Source organism: Triticum urartu, chromosome 6A (assembly GCF_056163025.1).
Source record: "Triticum urartu cultivar PI428250 chromosome 6A, HENAU_Tu73, whole genome shotgun sequence".
Taxonomy (NCBI): Eukaryota; Viridiplantae; Streptophyta; class Magnoliopsida; order Poales; family Poaceae; genus Triticum; species Triticum urartu.
Window position 1 is genome coordinate 406,644,760 of NC_141878.1, and position 23,738 is coordinate 406,668,497.

Here is a 23,738-nt window from a genome sequence, read left to right on the forward strand (position 1 = left end):
CTCCAAGTAAAGTTACCGATAGAAGTAGACGAAAGAGGGGATGCCTTCCGGGGCATCCCCAAGCTTTGGCTTTTAGGTGTCCTTATATTATCTTGGGGGTGCCATGGGCATCCCCGAGCTTAGGCTCTTTCCACTCTTTGTTCCATAATCCATCAAATCTTTACCCAAAACTTGAAAACTTCACAACACAAAACTCAAAGTAGAAAATTTCGTGAGCTCCGTTAGCAAAAGAAAACAAAAGACCACTTCAAGGTACTGTAATGAACTCATTATTTATTTATATTGGTGTTAAACCTACTGTATTCCAACTTATCTATGGTTTATAAACTATTTTACTAGCCATAGATTCATCAAAATAAGCAAACAACACACAAAAAACAGAATCTGTCAAAAACAGAACAGTCTGTAGTAATCTATAGCTAGCGCAAGATCTGGAACCCAAAAAATTCTAAAATAAATTTCTGGACATGAGGAATTTATCTATTAATCATCTTCAAAAATAATTAACTAAATAGCACTTTCGAAATAAAAATGACAGCAGTTCTCGTGAGCGCTAAAGTTTCTGTTTTTTACAGCAACTGTAACAAGACTTTCCCCAAGTCTTCCCAACGGTTCTACTTGGCACAAACACTAACTAAACACAAAAAACACAACAAAAACAGAGGCTAGATAAATTAATTATTACTAAACAGGAGCAAAAAGCAAGGAATAAAAATAAAATTGGGTTGCCTCCCAACAAGCGCTATTGTTTAACGCCCCTAGCTCGGCATAACAAGCAAGGATAGATCGAGGTATTGCCATCTTTGGTAGGCAATCCATAAGTGGCTCTCATAATAGATTCATTATTATTCTCAATCAAAGTAGACAAGGGCATATCATTAGGATCAGAAGAAACGCTCTTACTAGCAAATAATTTCATAAGTTTATCCATCTTTCCACTCAAAACATTAATTTCTTCTATCGCATGCACCTTTTTATTAGTAGATCTTTCAGTATGCCATTGACAATAATTAACCATAATATTATCTAGGAGTTTAGTAGCTTCTCCTAAAGTGATTTCCATAAAAGTGCCTCCCGCGGCCGAATCTAAAAGATTTCTAGAAGCAAAATTCAATCCGGCATAAAATTTTTGTATAATCATCCACAAATTTAAACCATGAGTAGGGCAATTACGTATCATTAGTTTCATTCTCTCCCAAGCTTGTGCAACATGTTCATGATCAAGTTGCTTAAAATTCATAATATCGTTTCTAAGAGAGATGATCTTAGCGGGAGGAAAATACTTAGAGATAAAAGCATCTTTGCACTTGTTCCATGAATCAATACTATTTTTAGGCAAAGACGAAAACCAAGCTTTAGCACGATCTCTAAGCGAAAAAGGAAATAGCTTCAATTTAAAAATATAATTATCCACATCTTTCTTCTTTTGCATATCACACAAATCAACGAAGCTATTTAGATGGGTAGCAGCATCTTCACTAGGAAGGCCGGAAAATGGATCTTTCATGACAAGATTCAGCAAAGCAGTATTAATTTCACAAGATTCAGCATCGGTAAGAGGAGCAATCAGAGTGCTAATAAAATCATTGTTGTTGGTATTGATGAAGTCATACAATTTAGTGTTATCTTGATCCATCGTGACAAACAAGCAAACTAACACACAAGCAAACAAAAAGCAAGCAGGTAAAAAGAGGCAAATAGAGAAAGAGAGGGAGGATAGAGAGAGAGGGCGAATAAAACGGCAAGGGTGAAGTGGGGAGAGGAAAACGAGAGGCAAATGACAAATAATGTAATGCGGGAGATAAGGGTATGTGATGGGTACTTGGTATATTGATTTTTGGGTAGACCTCCCCGGCAACGGCGCCAGAAATCCTTATTGCTACCTCTTGAGCACTGCGTTGGTTTTCCCCAAAGAGGAAGGGATGATATAACAAAGTAGCGTAAGTATTTTCCTCAGTTTTTGAGAACCAAGGTATCAATCCAGTAGGAGGCTACGTGCAAGTCCCTCTCACCTGCACAAAACAAATAAATCCTCGCAACCAACGCGATAAGGGGTTGTCAATCCCTACACGGCCACTTACGAGAGTGAGATCTGATAGATATGATAAGATAATATTTTTGGTATTTTTGTGATAAAGATGCAAAGTAAAAAAGCAAAGGAAATAACTAAGTAGTAGGAGATTAATATGATGAAGATAGACCCGGGGGGCATAGGTTTCACTAGTGGATTCTCTCGAGAGTATAAGTATTCTACGGTGGGTGAACAAATTATTGTTGAGCAATTGACAGAATTGAGCATAGTTGTGAGAATATCTAGGTATGATCATGTATATAGGCATCACGTCCGAGACAAGTAGACCGACTCCTGCTTGCATCTACTATTACTTCACTCATCGACCGCTATCCAGCATGCATCTAGAGTATTAAGTTAATGGAAACAAAGTAACACCTTAAGCAGGATGACATGATGTAGAGGGATAAACTCATGCAATATGATGAAAACCCCATTGACGGTGTCCTGGACTAGGGGGTACTCATCACGTCGTCTCCCGATCAGTTGGATTGGGCCGAGGACCTCCATGGCCGTATACTCATGGGCCAGTCTGGACAGCTGGCGCATACAAGGAAGATTCCACAAGACTTGATGATCAAGACAAGAACTCCTCCCCCACCGGCGTATTCGGTTGGGACTCTTGTTATCCTAGGCCTCTGGTGCATTATATAAACCACGGCCAGGCTAGTCGATAGATCATATATACAACATACAATCATACCATAGGCTAGCTTCTAGGGTTTAGCCTCTTCGATCTCGTGGTAGATCAACTCTTGTACTACACATATCATCAATATTAATTAAGCAGGACGTAGGGTCTTACCTCCATCAAGAGGGCCCAAACCTGGGTAAAATATCGTGTTCCTTGCCTCCTGTTACCATCCGCCTTAGACGCACAGTTTGGGACCCCCTACCCGAGATCCGCCAGTTTTGACACCGACATTGATGCTTTCATTGAGAGTTCCGCTGTGTGATCGGCAAAAGGATCGATGGCTCGTTTGTAGATTAATCGCGACGTCGACATCTTCGTCACCGGCTCGACTGGTCACCTTGGCTTGACCGAGGACTGTGCCCTGCCTTCGATCGTCATGTTCGGACGAGGGCCTTCATCAACACCAACTCCGATCTCTATCAAGATCATGGAGGAATCGTCCATGGAGCTCGGGGGCTCAACGTCAACATTGCCCTCGGGCGACCGTGCTGTTTTTCTGGACAGCGAACGCGTATCCGCCGCCACCGCCTCCTCAAGTGTCGTTTTAACGATCGCTTCAGTGGAATTGTGCGGAATCGAGTCTACAATAACCCTGGAAAATTTCGTCGAGTTCCAATGAAGGAGTCTCTGACAATCTACGATATACCAGAGCCCAGTCAAATCTGGACGAGAATCTGGACGAGTTTCGGGCGTGGTGTCCAGCTTCTAGCTCGGACGTCCTTTGGAAGATCCAACCGTTGATCTGCTGTGGAATTCCTATATCTACCACCTCTCAAAATTTCAGCTCGATCCAACCGTTCAAACTCCGGGAACCTTCCGATTAGTGCATAACTTTTCGGACCCGTTTTCTGCGCGAAAATGAATCCGACCCGAGTTTATCTTTTTTATGAACGGGATTTCGGACATCCTTTTTGAAGGAAGTTTTGTATGGGGTGTTGTGTTTTGTTCCCGGACACATCTCACTAACTTTAAAATCTTTTGAACACGATCTTCAACATCATACTGGTGTCAAACTAGTCCGGCAATATTGCTCCACGGCTGCCGACCTGCGCTAGACACGTCGTCACTTTGTTGAGTCGAGCTCAACTTCTTCGGATCATCATCTCGGCAAGCCGAACAAGAGTTCGGCGTCGCAAAGGATAAATCATCACCAACATCACCGCCCCCCGGATTACACGGAGCGGGCACACCGGCATCGCCGCACGGTCACTTCATCAAGCCGGCATTAACCACGTCACGACCTGCATCGGCAGGGCCGCACGGTTGCTCCTTCAAGCCGGTGTCCATCACGCCGACCTACTTCGACTCATCGGCTGACATCGAGACTTCGACATCTCGGCTGGACCGGGGGCTTCGCCATCTCTTCATCAATCTATACTCCGGAGACTTTGGTGTCACTAGCCGACCGGCTCCGTCACGTTAGCTGGACCGAGGGCTTTGCCTCGGCGAGCCAACCTTTGCCAGCATCGCCGTGTCGTCGCTTTATCGCCCATCAGGCAATGGGTGTGCGGATCAAGTCCCAATTTTGGGAATCACCTTTCTTCGGATTGCTACAACAAATAAACCAGGTGCTATTAATCCTAGTATTTTTTGCTTGTTTGGGTTCATTTTTCCCAAGGAATTATTACTCTGATTTGTCCATCATATGTACGCAGGTCTATCAAATGGTGGCCGCATTAACGACGATCGCATGGTGGCTCGGTCAGTTTCCGTACATAGTCCGGCGAACACCGCATCCGGAACTCGGACCGACCTGTGAATTCAGGCTTTGCCACGCCTTTACCGCATCACGCTGACGCCCTGCGTCGACATTGATTTCGGCGCCAGGCCATATTTCTTTTATTACTCACTTTGCATAAATTATTTATTATGCAACGATTTTAATTATTATTACTATTATCTCCGGTTTGCACTACTTTTTGTGCACAAGAAAATGATCCAGCCAGACTATATCCTTTGGCGTCACCTCGGCTGGACGGGGGGCTTCGTCAACACTTCACTACCCCATGCCGGGGACTTCGGCATCACTCTGCCAGCCTGCATTGACCGTGCTATGTCACCACTTCGGAGTGCCGAGCTCTTTGCTCCGCCACCTCGGGACCGGCTTGGGGGATGGAACCTTGTCCCGCATCAAGCTTGAACCGCGTCATCAATACCGAACACATTAACTAGCTAAGTTGCCTTCATGCTCCAAGTTTTAAATTTTTAACTTGTGTTCGGTTCGACCAAGCATTATACTTTTTTGGAAAAAAGTCTCTTGTAAAAAATTTCCTTGTCCAAACTTTGTTTATGACACACAAATTCAAATACCCGTTTACTTGGGGGCTTCCTTTATGAAGCTTTTCTTCTTGCATACGATTATACTTGTACGGCTTCGTTCCTTGTTCGTGTATTACGCCACAATATGCACCATGTTGACTTAAGCGATTTGCAAGCTGGGTTGCCTGGCTCCTGTGCTTACCCCTACATTCCCGATTGTTCGGCTAGGGAGTAAATGGAGCACCTCTGCGATTGTCACGATCGGGTCATCCGAGCCGGACCTCAGACTAGGTGAAGCCGAAAGCTAGCGCTCTTATTGTTTTCAATTATGGTCGGCACACAACGGAACTCATGAGTACAAAAAATCTATTGCACAAGTCTCATAATAACAATGAGCACCGAAGAAAGGTATCGGTGGGCGTACTATTTTCTTCGAAGATGCTTCTTACACTTCGTCAGTAATATAGCATAAGTTCCCTGAGCACGCTTTGTCTGTTACAGCCTTATGGCCTGATTGCCTGGTTATCGGAAACACCGTCGATATTCTCGACAGGTGGAGTACATAACACTTTTCGGTCCTTAACCGAAGAGGGAGAAGCCGATGGTCGGTTAAGACGCGTATAAAGTTTGGGTGAACACAGACATGATATAAGTACTTTGGTACATACAATCATTATACATAAAATTCTTTTACCCAAGTCATATGGGGGCTCTTAAATTTATATGAGTCATTTTATAATAAGTGTTTTTCTTCTTAGTCGTTGCAAAGCTTTATTACTATTTATCACTCCTTTTTTCGACACGAGTGTGTGGTCACTAGCCGGGGAGCCTAATTTCTCTCTCAAGCCGCTCGAGTTTTAGTTCGCTAAACTGGCCTAATGAGAAGTACTCCGCCTTCGGGATAGGAGGTTGAAGCCGTAGGCTGACCCGCTTGAAGTCTTGAGATAGGACATGTCATGTTAAAGCACGGCAGAAGCACCTTTTTTTCTAAAGTCCAATTTTTGGATTGGCACCGAACACTTGATCTAGTTCGGACATTAAACTTTTGAATAAGTTTTTTGGTTTTCGAGCCTATGGCACTTTTAAACTATTTGTGTGTTTCCAGCATTAGTCTCGCAGTGCAACACCGGACACCTTTAGGGATTCGGCAAAAACATTCTCGGATATTGCTATATATGCATCGGTTTCGAATTGTGTCTTCGGTCAATAGTTGGGTTGCCCGGCTCCTGTGCTTGCCTCCTACGTTCCGCTTTGTTCGGCTAGGTGTGCAAAGGGAGAACCACTGCGATTGTGCTTCCAGCTCTCATGGTCAAGCACCTCAGTGGAGAAAGCCGAAAACTGACTGTCACAATAGGCGTAAACTAGTCAGCGATCCGATGACTATGTTAAATGAAGGGTCGTTCATAACATTGGCCGAAGTGTTTACGGCTTGACCTCGGATGTCGCCGAACAGTAACCAGGGGCTCATAGCTAGCTTCCCCAGTTTAAAGCTCCTATGACTAAGCGAAAGTTTTAAAGCCCGCATATCTGATTGCCTCGTTTCCGCTAACACAACCGCCTTCGGGCACCGAGACGTCGGCTAAGGGTTGCTTTGTTATTGCGGAAACACCCTACGTAGTATCTACCAAGGGGTAGAAGCCGACGATGGGCCACTTTCAACTGATAAACGGTCACAATGGAGTCAAAATAATGATGTAAAGTACTTGGGTACATAGAATCATTACACATAATCTGTGATTTTACTCTGGATATCGATCCTTAATTCGGCCACCCGTGCCCACATTAAGGCTCGGGGGCTACTAGGCTTTGCGCTCATTATTTACAAATATTAAAGGGGCACATCGATCCCCTGATCTGGTGTTGCCACCCGACCAGTGTCTCGGGGGCTACTGCATTACCTATTCAATGCAGAAAATTCAAAGGGCTTAGTGTTCGGCTTGATCAAACTATGGGAAGCGCGTCTTCAGACAGCAATAAGTACCATCTGGACCTATCTGGCATCAAGCTATATATCATGGCGACTTCTCACGATCCTCTCTTAGGGGCCCGTTCACCGATCACTATTATCTCTAATATATTACGCTGCGTTTTTATTCCTATGTATGCTGCAGAGCTAGGAGTTGATCCTCAGGCCGATTTCGCGCATCGACCTGAGTCTCAGGGGCTACTAGGAACAACGGTTTTATGCTTGCCTTCAGGTGCATCTCGGGTTTTAGACTGATACACACCTTGAGGGCTACTGGATATACATCGGCAGAGAATAAACTGCACCAGTTAAAAATATTCACAATAAATCAGCCAGCGGTCGGGGTGGTGCACCACCTTGGAAGCAGTCCGACATAAAGCTCGGGCGCTAGCGGCTAGCTCCATAGAGGGCATTTCCGACATTAAGCTCAGCTAAACTCCTTCAACTTTTTTGGACCAAGATGATCTATGACTTCTTGGATATAGTCCGGCGTTGGAGCTTGGACACAGTCCGGCGTTGGAGCTTGGTCACAATCCGGCATTGGAGCTCGGATACATTTCGGCGTTGGAGCTCAGAAGCAGTCCGACATTGGTGCTCGGCTGCAAAAGATACCTCGAATGTTGTCCGGCGTTAGAGATCGGACGCAAGAGGACACCGCCTCCCGGGAACAACTTCAAACCCGACGCGTGGCATAAAAATAACAAGGCATTGATAAAGGCCGGAAACTTAAAGGGGCTCCTCAGATACCCGACGTGTAAACTCGTCGGATGCACTTCGGCGATCCTCAAGATCGAAGATGAGAAGATTTGTTGAACCAGTTTTCAAGACCGACGACCGAAGATGAAGAGCAGTTCGGAAGAATCGAGGAGCGTCCCTAACTTGAAGACCGGTTCAGGGGGCTACTGACGGTGTCCTGGACTAGGGGGTACTCATCACGTCGTCTCCCGATCAGTTGGATTGGGCCGAGGACCCCCATGGCCGTATACTCATGGGCCAGTCCGGACAGCTGCCGCATACAAGGAAGATTCCACAAGACTTGGTGATCAAGACAAGGACTCCTCCCCCACCGGCGTATTCGGCTAGGACTCTTGTTATCCTAGGCCTCTAGTGCATTATATAAACCAGGGCCAGGCTAGTCAATAGATCATATATACAACATACAATCATACCATAGGCTAGCTTCTAGGGTTTAGCCTCTTCGATCTCGTGGTAGATCAACTCTTGTACTACACATATCATCAATATTAATCAAGCAGGACGTAGGGTTTTTACCTCCATCAAGAGGGCCCGAACCTGGGTAAAACATCGTGTTCCCTGCCTCCTGTTACCATCTGCCTTAGACGCACAGTTCGGGACCCCCTACCCGAGATCTGCCGGTTTTGACACCGACACCCATCTTGTTATCCTCGATGGCAACAATACAATACGTGCCTTGCTGCCCCTACTGTCACTGGAAAAGGACACTGCAAGATTGAACCCAAAGCTAAGCACTTCTCCCATTGAAAGAAAGATCAATCTAGTAGGCCAAACCAAACTGATAATTCGAACAGAATTGCAAAGATAACCAATCATACATAAAAGAATTCAGAGAAGATTCAAATACTGTTCATAGATAGACTTGATCATAAACCCACAATTCATCGGTCTCAACAAACACACCGCAAAAAGAAGATTACATCGAATAGTTCTCCACAAGAGAGGGGGGAACATTGTATTGAGATCCAAAAAGAGAGAAGAAGTCATCTAGCTACTAACTATGGACCCGTAGGTCTGAGGTGAACTACTCACACTTCATCGGAGGGCTATGGTGTTGATGTAGAAGCCCTCCGTGATCGATGCCCCCTCCGGCGGAGCTCCGGAACAGGCCCCAAGATGGGATCTCGTGGATACAGAAAGTTGCGGCAGTGGAATTAGGGTTTTGGCTCCGTATCTGATCGTTTGGGGGTACGTAGGTATATATAGGAGGGAGGAGTACGTCGGTGGAGCAACAGGGGACCCACGAGGGTGGAGGGCGCGCCTGGGGGGGTAGGCGCGCCCCCCTACCTCGTGGCCTCCTTTTTTGTGTCTTGACGTAGGGTCCAAGTCTCCCGGGTCTTGTTCGTTGAGAAAATCACGTTTCCAAAGGTTTCATTCCGTTTGGACTCCGTTTGATATTCCTTTTCTTCGAAACCCTAAAATAGGCAAAAAAAACAACAATTCTGGGTTGGGCCTCCGGTTAATAGGTTAGTCCCAAAAATAATATAAAAATGGATAATAAAGCCCAATGATGTCCAAAACAGTAGATAATATAGCATGGAGCAATCAAAAATTATAGATACGTTGGAGACGTATCAGTGAGTGCCTTGGCTGCAAATTTCATGAGCAGACAATTATTCTGAAGATGCAAGTTTTTGAGCCCTAAACCACCATATTTTTTTGGAGTGCAAACGTTTTTCCATGCAACAAGGCATTGAGCGCCTGGCACTGAATCTTCACCTGCCCACAAGAAGGCTCTATGAAAGGAATCGATGTGTTTTAAGAGTTTTTTGGGGAGGCGAAAGACTGACATGAAGTAGGTGAGGAGGGAGTCGAGGGCTGCGGATATAAGGATGAGTCGGTCACCTTTGTCAAGCAACTTGGCATGCCAGCCAGACAGCAGCTTGCGATAGCGTTCTAGGATGGGATTGAAATCATTGGAGGGAGGTTTAGTAGGGGAGAGAGGGAGCCCGAGGTAGGTTTGGGGGAAGGAGGCGCGAGCGCATCCCATGGCAAGGGCGGTGTCGTTAGCAGCAGCGTCGTCCATGTGTAGGGTTGCGATCGTAGTTTTGGAGAAGTTTATGGCTAACCCAGTGGCGTTGGCGAAGTTGTCTAAAATTTCTTTCAAAGCGACAGCGGCATCGGACGAGGCCGCGGCAACAATCAGAGTATCGTCTGCATACTGTAGAACGGTGGGTGGTAGATGAGAGAAGATAGGGTGGTGGAGCGAGGCGTGTGTGCTTTGGAAGATAAGTTGTTGGAGCAGGTCTGCTACGATCAAGAAGAGGTAGGGGAGATGGGATCGCCCTGGCGCATGCCATTTTTGCAGTCAATCTAGTTGCCTGGGGCACCATTCAAAAGAATGGCGGTTTTGCCTGTACCAAGGATGTTTTGGATCCAACTGCGGAAGGTGTGAGAGAAGCCTCGGGCGAGAAGGATTTTGTCAAGAGCAGGCCAAGCGACCGAGTCGAAAGCTTTTCTGAAGTCTAGTTTGAAGACCATGGTAGGTCTTTTTCTAGTGTGGCATGAGCTAATGAGGTCTGTGGCGAAGATGTAATTCTCAGCTATATTCCTTCCTGGTATAAATCTAGTCTGATTGCCATGCACTAGTAACGGGATGAAAGGTTTGAGGCGAGTGGTCAAGACTTTGGCAACAGCTTTGGTCGGGCAATTTTGTAGTGAGATGGGCCGGAAAGCGTCTGGAGAAGTAGGTTGATCTTTTTTGGGGAGTAGGGCAATATGAGCTATGTTAACTCCTTCCGTGTCGGCCATGCCTTGATGGAATTGTGAGAAGAAAGGGAGGACGAGGCTTTTTACGATGGGCCAGTATGTTCGGTAGAAAGCAGGCCCAAAAAGCCATCCAGGCCAGGATTGGCCTACGGGTTCATTTGGAAGAAGGCTGCTTTTATTTTAGATTCCGCGAAGTTTTCATGCAAAACATGCAGGCCAGGGACGGGGTTTGGGTAGATCTGATGGAGGTCGAAAGCCCAAGACGTGTTTGTAGGGGTACCAATGAGGGTCACAAAAAAATCACGGAGGATCTTGGCCTTTTGGTGATGAGAGGAGAACTCGTGGCCATTGTGAGTGAGCGTGAATATCTTGTTTTTCCGAACGCGTTGTGAGGCAGAAACATGAAAGAATTTCGTGTTTTCGCCCCCATTGATAGCCCGGGAAACCTTTGCGCGCCACCGCCAATACGTCGTTTTTTCATGGATACTGCATTTGAGTAGGGAGATGATAATCTTGCGAGTGAGGATCTCAAGATGCGATAGAGGTCTGGATTCTTCAGCTCGATCCAGGGCTGAGATGGCTACTTTGCACCGTGATTCGTGGAGAGGGGTGGGAATGCGAGAGCGTGCCCAAGCTTTGAGCTCAGATCTTGATTTTTTGAGGGCTGCTGCGAGGGTGGCAGTCGAGTTGGCTGACGAGGAGGGCGAGGGTGAGCAACACCGAGAGATGATGTCGTTGCATGAGCTAAATTTGGTCCAACCCTGCTCAAACTTGAAAATTTTGGTGCGTGGAATCGTAGTGGTGACGTGCACAAGCAGTGGTACGTGGTCGGAGGTAAAACATGTGAGAGAGGATAGTGAGGTGTTGGGGAAAGCATCTACCCAAGCTAAGTTGAAAAAGGCCCGATCGATCCTTTCCAAAGTGGGCGAGGAGCGGTTGTTGGTCCAGGCAAATTATCGGTCGAGGAGAGGCAGTTTGATGAGAGCTAAGGTGTCGATAATGTGGTTAAAGGCGTTGGCTTCTGATTGTCGAAAGAAGGAGTTGTTTTTGTCTGAGGAGAAGCGAAGGAGGTTGAAATCGCCGATGATAAGCCAAGGCACGTGGTCAGGTTGCGCAATGGAGAGGAGCTTATCGAAGAAAGATTGTTTGAGGGCACGTGTAGAGGGAGCGTAGATGTTGGTGATGGCGATGTTGGGGGCACATGCAGTTGATCTTAGAGTTACGGTGGAGGAGAAGAGTTCATGCGAATGTAGGATGACTTGGAGAGAGGAGGAGTTGACGGCGGTTATGGTGCCGCCAGCCGTGCCAATGGCGGGCAGAGAGAAAGCTTGGTCGAGGTGATAGGGGAGAAATGAGTGGAGCTTGGTGTTGGTCCAGGATTGTAGTTTGGATTCTTGCAAGAGAGCAACGTGAGTGTTGATTGCCAACAGTTCACAAAGGACAACGTTACACTTGTCATCATCACCTAGGCCACATACATTCCAGGAGCAAATAGAGATTACATCATTACTCATAAAAGTTTTTTTCGACACCACAGGGGAACATCGAAAAGCGCGAAGGAGTACATGGGACCTGCTACATCCGAGACCACAGATAACCAAAAGAAAGGCAGCACACACAGAGTCCAAAAGAGCAACGCGACATAACACCTGACACAAGTAACAGAGACAGACGTAAACGAGCAGTGGGCCTCAGGCGTCCACAGACCGTGCATGGCTGGGGCAGCGATCATGGCACGGTGTCGTCACCAGAGGCGGCCTCGTCGGAAGAGAGGATGGCGTCGAGGTGGCCATCGTCTGCACCACAGAGGAGCGTGATCGTGGCCGAGGCGGGTGTGCTGTCGGGAGCATCAAGGCGTGCGTCCTGGATAGCACGTCCAATGGTTGTGTCCACGTCGGCGGCGGAGAGGCGAGCCGCCTTGGCCTTGACAGCTCTTGCGAGCATGGGGGAATACTTGGTTTCCTTGGCAGCAAGACGTGCGCTCCGGCGAAGCTTGTCCTTGGAGACAGAACAATCGCGAGCGGCCCTAAGGCGCTCCTTGCGAGCAGTGCACTCATGGGTGTCTAGATCTTGTAGAGGGAGCGCTATGTTTGCCGCGGAAGGTTCAGAGTTAGAGTTTAAAGCAGGAGGAGGGGTTGAAGGAATTTAAGATGGAGGGGGGAGGGGAAGAGTTACCGTTGGCACTTGAAGATTCTCCGGCGAAGAATGTGAAGGTGGGCGGCGCTGGGAGAGCTGGGGCGGCCGGGGCGACGATGGAGAAGGCCGATGTGCCGAAGGGGAGCACGTGGCCCATCACTATGCCGACCCCCGCGTCAGCAGGAGGAGCAGGCGGGACGACGGCCGACACCCTGGGCAGCGGGCGTATGACAGGTGGAGCCAGGACCGCCACCAAGGGTGTATGCACCGCGTCCAGGGAGTCCGAGGTGACCGCATGCAGGAGGGGGACGTGCATGCCCTCCGAGCCGCCTGAGTCGTCGTTAGAGACGACAAGAGGGTCACGTGCAGATCTAGGAGGTGGAAGGACAGCCGACAGGGCGGGGTCAGAGGTGGCGCCGCCAGGATAAGCATGGAGGGCACGTGCATCAGACGAAGGGCGGCGGGCAACAGGTCTGGACCCACCATAGGTGGGATTCGCGCGCCAGCCTGCCCTGACGGCAGCGACCACCGGAGCAAAGTGTTGTGGTGAGAGCGGGCGTGGTGAGCCACGCTGGAAGAGAGGAGCAGAGTCTCCATCAGAGGAGGAGCCACCAAAGGGGTTGGTGCCATCGCCATGGTGCCAGCGAGAAACCTCTACAACTTTGGCTATTTTGATCTCGTTGATGGGTGGGAGCTGGATGACTAGGCCAGGTGGAGCCGGCTTGTCGGACTGGAACAGAACGAGGGCACGGACCGAGGTGTAGTCGATACCATGAAGACAGAAGTCGTCCACGGCACATACGTCGCCAAGAAAGGCAAGCGCGAAGCGAATGCCGTCGTCGTGCCAGAGCTCATGTGGGAATTCGGATACCTCGATCTCGGCTAGGTTGGAGAAGATGGCAATGGAGCGGTCTGCATGCTCACCTGGCTCGATAGTAACTAAGTTGCCCTCGAATTCTATTGGACTATGGCGGATGACGTCGTCGCGTGCGGCAGGAGTGTGGAAGGTGATGCATGCAGCCCCGCGCCAAGAACCGCCCAAGATGAAGGCCGGGTTGCCGCAGGTGAGCTGGATAGCGCGGCGGATGAGAGGGGTGGGGTTGTGAACAGGGGTTTGCAGGTGTGCGAAAGCAAAACGGCGTGGGCAGTGGACGAGGCATGGCGGGGCAGCGACGAGCGGCATATCACCATAGGGCAGGAGCAGGCCAGCCTCATGTTCAGGGCGGGGAAGATCCGCGTCCGGCTTGGAGTCTGAAACGTGGGATTCGGCCGTGGCGAATTGTGAGGCAGTGAAGATGTCTATGAGGAGGGCTCTCAAGGCGTGGGTATCGAAGGGAGTGGAGGTGTTGTTGAGGTGGTGGTGCGGGGTGGTGGGGGTTGGAAGAATCCCGGGCTTTGTCTAACTGCAGAATCACCCAATTCACAATCACAATTTGTCGTTTGACATTGCCCACTTTTCTCTAATCCAAAATGTTACTGATACTTAGCAGGCTTGAAGGGATCAGTCACCTCAGGCCCGCACACCCACGCCTTTGTGACCGCCTTCTGTTCTGTCATGACAGATAATGAATATATTTGAAAGTTTCCCCCGGAAAAAAAGCACACACCAAGAAAACGAAGGGATTCACTATAGAATTCTCCTATGTGGTCATGCCGAATTTTCTCTCTGGTTTGCCAAACGTGAACCATGCTCGTGGAAATTTCTCTTATTTGATGAAAGGCGTTTGGCCGCACCTTTTCCGGTTCCTCTTATTCGAAATTATAATTACAGAATCTATCTCCATCTATACCATATTTACATCCTCAAAAGGACAAGCAGAAGAACGAAGGTGAGCTCATTCTACATAAGACAAACTTTCAATCTTTCGAATCTACCAACTTTCCACTTCCACGGCATCTAGATCATTATCAGCGAGAAGATTCAACGACGGCCGTGGGAAAACCTGCAGCTGCAGTGTTCTAGTAAGTCCTAACCCACGCGTCAGTATCGGCACCACCACCTTTCGCCATTAACTCCTGCTTGACCAATGAGCCCACCTGTCGCTATCTCTCACAATGAGATCTCGAAGAGGTCAGACTCGGGTTCGAGGTCGCCGGCCGCCGTCGTGCCGCCGCCGCTCTCCTTCCTGCTCTTGCTAACCCGCGAGGCCTCCGTCCAGCCGGAGTCGACGCGGCCCATGGAGAAGAGGTCCCCGCTGTCGTCGAAGTCGAGCCCCATGGAGCCGCTCCGGCCCTCGCCCAGCGACGCGGACCGCACGAAGCACGGGTTGGCCGTGCGCCGCGCGTTGGCCGGCGCGTACCGGAACTTGCTCTGCCCGAGGTTCACCAGCGCCATCACGTCGAAGCTGGAGGCCAGCACCGGGTACAGCGGGCTGGAGAAGGCGTCGGCGTTGCAGCTCACCGCGTGGACCAGCTGCCCGTCCACCGTGAAGTACACCTTCCGCTTCGTCGGCTCGAAGCCGCAGCCCACGACCTTGTCCACCCCCGCCCACGCTGACTTCTCCGATTCGTACGCCAGCTTCATCCCTGCACAATCAACGAACCTGTTCAGCTCACGATTTGCACGGCACGAAACAGTCGCGGCAACGCAAAGAATTCCGTGTTATTACCGTCGAGGTAGACCGCGCCGTTGGAGTGGAAGCCGATGGACGACGCGTACGTTCCGGCTAACGACGGCCGTGCCGGTGCGGCTGTCCCGGCGGCGAGGCCCAGCGACATGACCAAGTGCCTCTGCTTGTCTCCCTGGTCATCTTTCGCGGGCCTGGTTTCCTGGATCGGGTCGGTGGTGTTCGGTGCAAAGTTGATGAGCTTGCTGCGTTCGCTGTCGCCGGGGCCGTCGTGCCCACGCCTGCTCGTCCGGGACGCCGACCACTCCGGGCGCCGTGTGTTCAGATATATGATGGTGATCTCGAAGTAGGCGTCCTGCGGGAACGGCGTGCCGTTCATCGGCGGCCCCGGGAGCGGCATGCCCATCCTGGCGATGCAAAGCCCGTTGTTGCTTGTCAGATCCTGGTCGTTCCGGAGCGGGCTCGAGAGGCTTCCTGGGAGCCACTTCTTGCTGGACGCGGCGGCGCCGGTGGCCGCGGCCACCGGGTTGAGCCGCACAGCCTGCAGCCGCTCGGACGACCCGACGGGGACCTCCCACGCGGCCTCAGCCATGTCGCGGCTGGTCCCGGCGTCGCAGACCGGGCAGAGCCCCCACAGCGGCGACGACGATGCCGACCTCGCCTTGGGCGGCGCCACGGCAAACACGAACTGCGCCCACCCGTGCTCCGCCGCCTCGATCACCAGGCGCGGGTGATCGCCCCACTGGAACGGGCCCTGCTGCAGCGCGCCACCGCCCGGTCCCCGGTGCCTGGAGTCGGCGCGGACATGGTGGTGGTGGTGCAACTGCTGGAACCGGACGCCCACGCGGCCGCTGCTGGCGGTGTACTTGGCGTTGAGCTTCGCCAGCCCGGGGCTCGCCGAGGGGTCCGCGCCACCGACCTCAGGAGCACCGACCGGCAGCTCCGGCGGCGCGTTACGCGGCATGTGACGCCGCCGGTAGGCGTAGCACGCGGCCGCGACCAGCGTCGCGGCGGGGAGGGCCACGCCGAGGAGCAGCGCGAGCCATAGCGCCATATATGCGTCGTCCTACTGGGGGAACCGGAGCCGCGTCGGCGAGGTGGACATGGACATGATGGTGCTCTGTCGTGGGTTTCGGGCTGCGGGTCGGTTGATTCTGTCTTGTGCGTGCGGAGTTGTTTGGTGGTGGTGGAGTGTGTCGCGAGGCCGGCGGGGGAGGAAAGCTGACTTCCCTGACTGGCTCAACGGAGCAAGCAAACAAGGGAATAGTTGCATTTAAGGGGGAGGCTTTTAAATTGCGCGACAGCGGCGTGCATTTGCTCATCGCGGTGACGGGCTATTTTTTCAGCGGCTGACCAGATCGACGGGGGCGCGGACAGCCTTAGCTATAGGACAAGATATGGGCTGTGCAATCTTAATATATTGATCGGTGCACCATGCACGTATATATAAGTATAAATGTGGACCACAACCTCAACTATACAAAGAAAACGGGAGGTGGGCCCTACACACAAATATACACGTACACAATATACTCAACACCCCCCGCGGTTGAAGCGGCGCCAGTGACGCAAAGACTGGAACGAAACTCCTCAAAAGTAGAAGTCGGCAGTCCCTTCGTCATCACATCGGCGAACTGCTGAGCGGTCGGCACATGGAGAACCCGCATGCGTCCAAGAGCCACCTGCTCGCGCACAAAGTGAATGTCCAGCTCGATGTGTTTAGTCCGGCGATGATGAACAGGGTTGGCGGAGAGGTACACCGCAGAGACGTTGTCACAGTAGACAACCGTAGCCTGGGACACGTCGTGATGCAGCTCCTGCAGTAACTGTCGTAGCTAGGTGCACTCGGCGACGGCGTTGGCCACAGCTCGGTACTCAGCCTCCGCGCTGGAGCGCGAAACGGTGGGTTGTCGCTTAGACGACCACGAGACGAGTGAAGGACCGAGGTAGACGCAGTAGCCAGAGGTGGACCGATGAGTGTCAGGGCAGCCAGCCCAGTCAGCATCGGAGTAGGCCACCATCTCCAGAGAAGTAGACGCCATGAGTGTCAGCCCGAGGGTCATCGTGCCGCGGATGTAGCGAAGGATCCGCTTCACGAGAGTCCAATGAGAGTCACGAGGGGCGTGCATGTGGAGACACACCTGCTGAACAGCATACTGAAGATCCGGTCGAGTGAGAGTCAAGTACTGAAGAGACCCGACAATGGACCGGTAGAAAGGAGCATCCGACGCAGGCGAGCCCTCAAGAGCAGAGACCTTGGCCTTCGTGTCAACAGGAGTAGCAACGGGATGACAGTTGAGCATACCGGCACGCTCAAGAAGCTCATGTGCATACTTCTGCTGATGAAGAAAGAAACCGTCCGGACGCTGAACGACCTCAATGCCAAGGAAATAATGTAGAGCACCCAGGTCCTTAATAGCAAACTCGTCACGCAGCCGGAGAGTAATCTGCTGAAGAACAGCTGCGGAGGAGGCCGTCAGGATGATGTCGTCGACGTAAAGCAACAAATATGCAGTCGTGTCACCGTGGCGATAGACAAACAGTGAGGCGTCCGAGCGAGTAACGCTGAAGCCCAGTGTCCGAAGAAACCCGACGATCCGCTGGTACCAGGCGCGGGGTGCCTGCTTGAGCCCGTAAAGAGAGCGGGACAGCAGACACACATGGCCGGGAAGTGAGGCGTCGACAAAACCGGTGGGTTGCTCACAATACACCTGCTCCTCAAGATGGCCATGGAGAAAGGCGTTGGAGACATCCATCTGATGAACGAGCCAGCCGCGGGACACGGCGAGCTGGAGGACGGTGCGGATCGTGCCCGGTTTTACAACCGGGGCGAACGTCTCGGTGAAGTCCACTCCAGCGCGCTGGCGAAAACCATGGACCACCCAGCGAGCCTTGTAGCGCTCAAGAGTGCCATCCGAGCGGGTCTTATGGCGAAAGACCCACTTGCCGGTGATGACGTTGGCGCGAGGAGGCCGGGGAACCAGTGTCCAAGTACGGTTCCGTTGGAGCGCATCGAACTCTTCCTGCATCGCCGCAAGCCAGTGAGGATCACGTAGGGCGGCGCGGGCGGACACGGGAAGAGGCGACGGCTCCGCAGTGGAGACGGCGAGGACGTACTCGTCACTCGTGTACCGGAGGCTCGGACGATGAACGCCGGTACGAGCGCGGGTGACGGGGCCGGAGGGCACCAGCGGAGCCACCGGCGAGGCGGCCGGCGTCAGGGCCGGCGGGGCGGCCGGCGTCGGGACCGGCGAGTGAGCCGGCGAGGCGACCGGCGTCAGGGCCGGCGAGTGAGCCGGCGAGGCGGCCGGCGTAAGGGCCGGCGAGGGAGCCGGCGTCGGGTCCAGCGAGGCGGCGGGCGTCGAGGCGGCTGAGGAAGCGGCCGAGCCGGCCGCGCCCGATCCCGCGGCGGGTGAGGGAAGGGCGCCAGAGGCGCCGTCAGAGCCGGCCGGGGAGGCCGAGGGGGCGGGCGCCGGCGTGAGGGCGCGAGGACCGCCAAAGCCTGGAGGCGGTCCACGGGCCGAACGGGACCGTCCGCCTGACGGAGTCGTCGAGGGGCCGGCGGTGGCCGGCGGTGACGAGACGACCAGGGGTACCTGCTGCTGAAACGGAAACACCATCTCATCAAAGTAAACGTGTCGGGAGGTGAAAACACGATGGGAGACGGGATCATAACAGCGATAGCTCTTAGTGTTGGGTGGGTAGCCGAAAAAGATGCAGGCGACGGAGCGGGGTGCAAGCTTATGAGGCGCAGTAGCGGCGATGCTAGGGTAGCAAAGGCAGCCGAAGATACGAAGCCCATCATAAAAGGGGGGGCACCGAAGAGAAGATGATGAGGTGTAAAGTTCCCGCGAGTACGACATGGGCGGATGTTGATGAGGAGAGAAGCGGTGGTGAGAGCGTCAGGCCAAAAGCGCGGAGGCACATTGGCATGAAAGAGAAGAGTCCTAACGCAGTCATTGAGAGTGCGAAGGATGCGCTCAGCACGACCGTTCTGTTGCGAGGTGTACGGGCAAGCGAGACGAAAAATCATGCCATGTGTGGTAAGAAGATTATGAACGGCGAGGTTGTCAAACTCCTTCCCGTTGTCTGTCTACAACGCGAGAATGGAATGACCAAACTGCGTGAGAACATAGGAGTAGAACGCGGCGAGAGTGGATATAACATCCGACTTACGGCGCAACGGGAAGGTCCACACATAGTGCGAAAAATTATTAAGTATGACAAGATAATAGAGAAAGCCCGTATTACTGGCAACAGGAGAGGTCCAAACATCACTATGAATTAACTCAAACGGGTACGATGCAACAAAAGAAGAAGCCCTAAACGGAAGATGAGCATGTTTGCCGAGGCGACATGCATGACACGAGTGATCCTCGTTCTTATTACACGTGAAAGAAAAACTCCAAAATATGTGGCGAAGGGTGGCAGGATTAGGATGACCCAAGCGAGCATGCCAAAGATCCACTCCGGTGGCGAGGGCGATGGGGGGCGGCGGAAGTGGTGGAGGTGGCGGAGTGAACCGGGTAGAGCTCGTCGGGGCTGTCACATCGGTGGAGTACCATTCGCGTGCGAGCGTCCTTAACAGAAAAACCACATGCGTCAAATTCAACGGTAACCGGATTTTCACGTGTAAGAGAACGAACGGAAACAAGATTTTTAATAAGTCTAGGAGAGACTAGAATATTGGACATGGATATAGGAGTGGAGTTAGACGGAAAATATGTATGACCAATATGAGTGATAGGAAGGAAAGAGCCGTCACCGACGGTGATGCGGTTGGAGGTGTGGACAGGATGGGCGGTATGGAGGTTACCGGGGTACGCCGCAATGTGAGCAGTGGCGCCGCTATCCATGTACCAGTCGCCGCCGCCGGTGTAGCTGGACGGGAAAGGAGCGGTGTGGGGAGCCGCCAACAGGGTCGGGTCCCACAGTGCCGGCGGGAGAGGTGGCGCGGCCATCAGGGGCAACAGCGGCGGCCCACCTGGCGGCGGCTGCTGACCATAGGGCGCCGCGTAAGGCTGCGGCGCGGCGTAGTACGCCTGATGCGGCTGTGGCCGAGTGCCACCACGATGTTTAATGTTACGACATGATTTACACAAACTAAAATTTTGATCCCTTGAGATGTTGAAGGTTCTGACAATCTAATACCAATGGAATGTGCCTTCAAAATTGCAACCAATATTAGAGCTGGTGAATGATTTGTAGTTTATGTAGACATACCAATGTGGTCTGAAGGAGTCCCTGCCTTAGCCTCTGCAAGAATTTTCTTTCTTTCTTTAAGGTAAGCTCTATTTTGTAAAAACATTATAGAAGCTATTAGGACCTCAAATCTAAGATTTGTTGAGATATCGAAATCCCAATGTGAGATTCACTGAGATACAGAAATGTCATTCGACTTTAATTTCAATCCTCTTCCAATGAATATATTTCCATTTGAGTGCATGTTGGCATATTCCTTGATGTGTATGGTGGTTTCCGCTTTTAATACAATATTACTCAACTGATGCTCACTTCCCTTTGTTTAGTTCAGCGCCATTTCTATTATTGCCTTCTTTTTGGTTAAAAAAAGCTCTCACCACCAAATGTTACCTTATTTGTGATTTGTTTTGCTCAGCAACAGTGATTTTCATAGAGGCAATGTAATATGTAATGTCGTTATTGCTATGAAAGTTGCAGAAGCGTAATGCTGATTATCCATACAAGCCTGCCATATTGTAAAGAGATCTTCCAACTTGTCCCTTTTGTAGACCTTCGATTATCCATGACACGGAAGGTAGGGAATAGCTTCGAAAAATCTGAGGAAGATGATGCAGTCATTTGAACTTTTACATGCATTTATGTTGGATTAGGATTTGGGGCTTGGGAATATTACACAAAGGAGGGGGCAACCCCTGGATCCTATTCATCCTATTCATGGTAGACTGCTATAGAGCTCAGACTGCTGCCTCCGCAAGTAGTTTGAAAGGTCTTAAAAGAACAGAAAACAAAACTATCTTCCACATGTCCATCATAGACGAGGCATATCAACTGTCATCTCCAACAGTTATTGCAAGCCAAAATTTTGATACAGAACCACACGCCGAAGTAGAAAAGTCCGTGCTATTGTGTTCTTCATCTTGAAGTTAACTTTTTATACACATTCTCTGAGCATGATATTCACCTTTCTGTTTCTGCTTATCGCAGGTCAATCAGTAGGTTATAAACATGTCGCCCCTGTGTTCATATGCGCCTATCAGTATCTATGCTGCTACCGTCTTTTCTTCTAAGCCTGATCTTTTTTATGCATGTGCACTGGCTGCAATGGATTTAAATTGCTGTAAATTAATTTTTTTCAGCGCGTTTGATGTGGCAGGCTGATTTGAGCGTGACAGGATTCTGGTGCGCTCCTCCGGCGAGATCCTCCTGATGAACAAGTGCCCTGTCCTCTTGAAAAGCCTGCAAATGTGGGCATGTTTCTACCTGGTAATTTGTCACTTGTGCTGCTAACCTTCTATTTCACTAAAAATATCAACTTAACTATTGATTCGTTCCTTGATGTGTTTGTAGGTACTCGTATCGATCTAATTAATCCGCTTCATATTTAGCCGGTTAGAAGAATGAAGATCTCTGTATATGTATGCAAGGCAACAGAAGAAGCATGCATTTCTGATCAAGCTTCAATGAGAACGATCTCGTCGTCATGATCATATCAGTGTGTAATGTTGTTCTTGCTTTCTATGTTGATATCAACTTACAGTTACTAGGAGAAATAAATGATCAAAATGTTCATGTACGTCATTATGCCGACACTTGCTACCTTAGCATAACTCTTACCATCTTAAACTAAATTCTATAATTAGATTATTGATTGCTTATGTTATGGCAGTAGGTTATGTTCTTCACATACTTGCTATTCAGAGCTGAATTTGGTGTCAGCCAATTCAGTGTCCACCTGTATGACCTGGGTGTGCAGGTATGACATGTGCAGCAAAAAAAACAATAGAAAAGGGTGAGAAAAGAGTGGAGTGCCTACCTGGCACCGCAGCGGCACCCCTCAGGCGGCGCAGCAAGGCTGCGCCCCAACAACTAGTACTCAACAATCTGCAACGGGTGCATCGGCACGTCACGCTACACGAGTTTCTTTCTTTTTCCTTTGTTTCTTTCGATCGTGCTATACGCTCTGTGTTAGCTGGTAGGTGGTCGATGTGATATGTGAATGCTTTTACATGTGTTGCAATGCAAACCCTCTTAACTGTCCACACCGAGTTTTACTGGCTTTTTACAAAATTTGCCTAACAATCCCCCCCCCCCCCCCCCCCCCCCCCCCAAGCCCGTTAAATCAGTAAAAAAGCACCCTGTGCGTGTAGCATTGCTCTTTCGACCTACTCTAAAGGTAGTAGCAAGCAACGAAGATTTTCTAACTGGAAAATCGTGTGAGGATTTGTACATCGACAGGTTCAAAATCTCCTCTCTTTTTTTCCAGCAAGGGACATGTAAAAATTCGTTGTGCAACACACGAGACCAAAAAAGCTCAACTGAATTGAATGGCATTACAACAATACAACTGTTGGTTAAGAGCGAGGTAGACCAGTATATAAGGTTCAATTTTCTATTTTTTTTCCCACTCTGTCGTCTCTCACCTCTCTCTAAAAAAGGCGGTTAGGCTTTTGTGTAAAAGTGCCCCCACTCCTACTTTCGACAATAATAGTACACCGAGTTTTACTGGCTTTTTACACAAATAACAAATATGCCCGTGCGTTGCAACGGAATATTATGCTGGTGTGGTAGATATAAAAAAAAGTCTGAATCAAATGCCAGGATGAGATAACGACTTTTAAAATGTCATTTCATAAAGTATGTCAAAGTGATGTCATGATATAATAAGGGACTTCTAAAAAGTCATTTCAAAAGCAAAAATGTGATGGTCTGATCACGATTTGACTTTCTAAGGCGTCAGAACAAAAATAATGTTGCTGAGCAAACTGCATTGATGGACCCTGCCTAAGCTAGACTCATGAATGATGTGTCTCGTCTTGACCTAGCGTAGTGGTGCTTACTATAACCAGTATCGTGGTACCAACATAAACATAGTTGTGTATGAAGGCAAAATAGACATTTAGTCATTTTTATATAGCTTACAAAAACTAACCTATAGGAAGATGTGTCAATTTTTTTGGGGCTCAGCGTTGTATGAACACACGGAAACCTTTTTTTAACCCGATGCAAGAGACTAAATAAAATCATAAAACAATCTCTATAGATCCCCTAATAAAACTTCTACGCAAGTGATGGTTTGTTTTGTTCATTATTTACATATCTGTTTTAATTTTGGGGAATATTTTTTAAAATTTCATGTACATTTTTTATATTTCCAGAATAAGTTTTGAATACTTGATTATTTTTTATAAATTATGATTTTTTATTTCATGAACATGTATTTGAGATTGCAATATGCGAATAATTTTTTGAAATCATGAACATTTTATGATTTTCCATATATTTTTTGAATTCACAAACAGCTTATGATTTCTCAATATATTTTTAAAGCTTGCAAATTTTTGAAATTTGGTTCTTTTGAAAATCCCGAAATAACTTAAA

General features: G+C 49.8%; 1 protein-coding gene across 1 annotated transcript; it reads right to left on the reverse strand.

Annotated features, from left to right (window-relative positions):
- Positions 1-14,279: 14,279 nt before the first annotated feature.
- LOC125513604 (uncharacterized) lies at positions 14,280-16,395 on the reverse strand. The gene is made up of 2 exons (XM_048678760.2): positions 15,201-16,395; positions 14,280-15,117 (listed from the first exon to the last, which is right to left on the reverse strand). The coding sequence occupies exons 1-2, from the start codon at positions 16,210-16,212 to the stop codon at positions 14,642-14,644; spliced, it is 1,488 nt and encodes a 495-aa protein (XP_048534717.2). The 5' UTR covers positions 16,213-16,395; the 3' UTR covers positions 14,280-14,641.
- Between the last annotated feature and the right edge of the window lie 7,343 nt (positions 16,396-23,738).

Coding starts and splice junctions, on each gene's coding strand:
- LOC125513604 (XM_048678760.2), bottom strand. CDS start 16,212: ATGGCGCTATGGCTCGCGCTGCTCCTCGGCGTGGCCCTCCCCGCCGCG. Junction 15,118..15,200: donor CGGCGCGGTCTACCTCGACG/GTAATAACACGG, acceptor TTGATTGTGCAG/GGATGAAGCTGGCGTACGAA.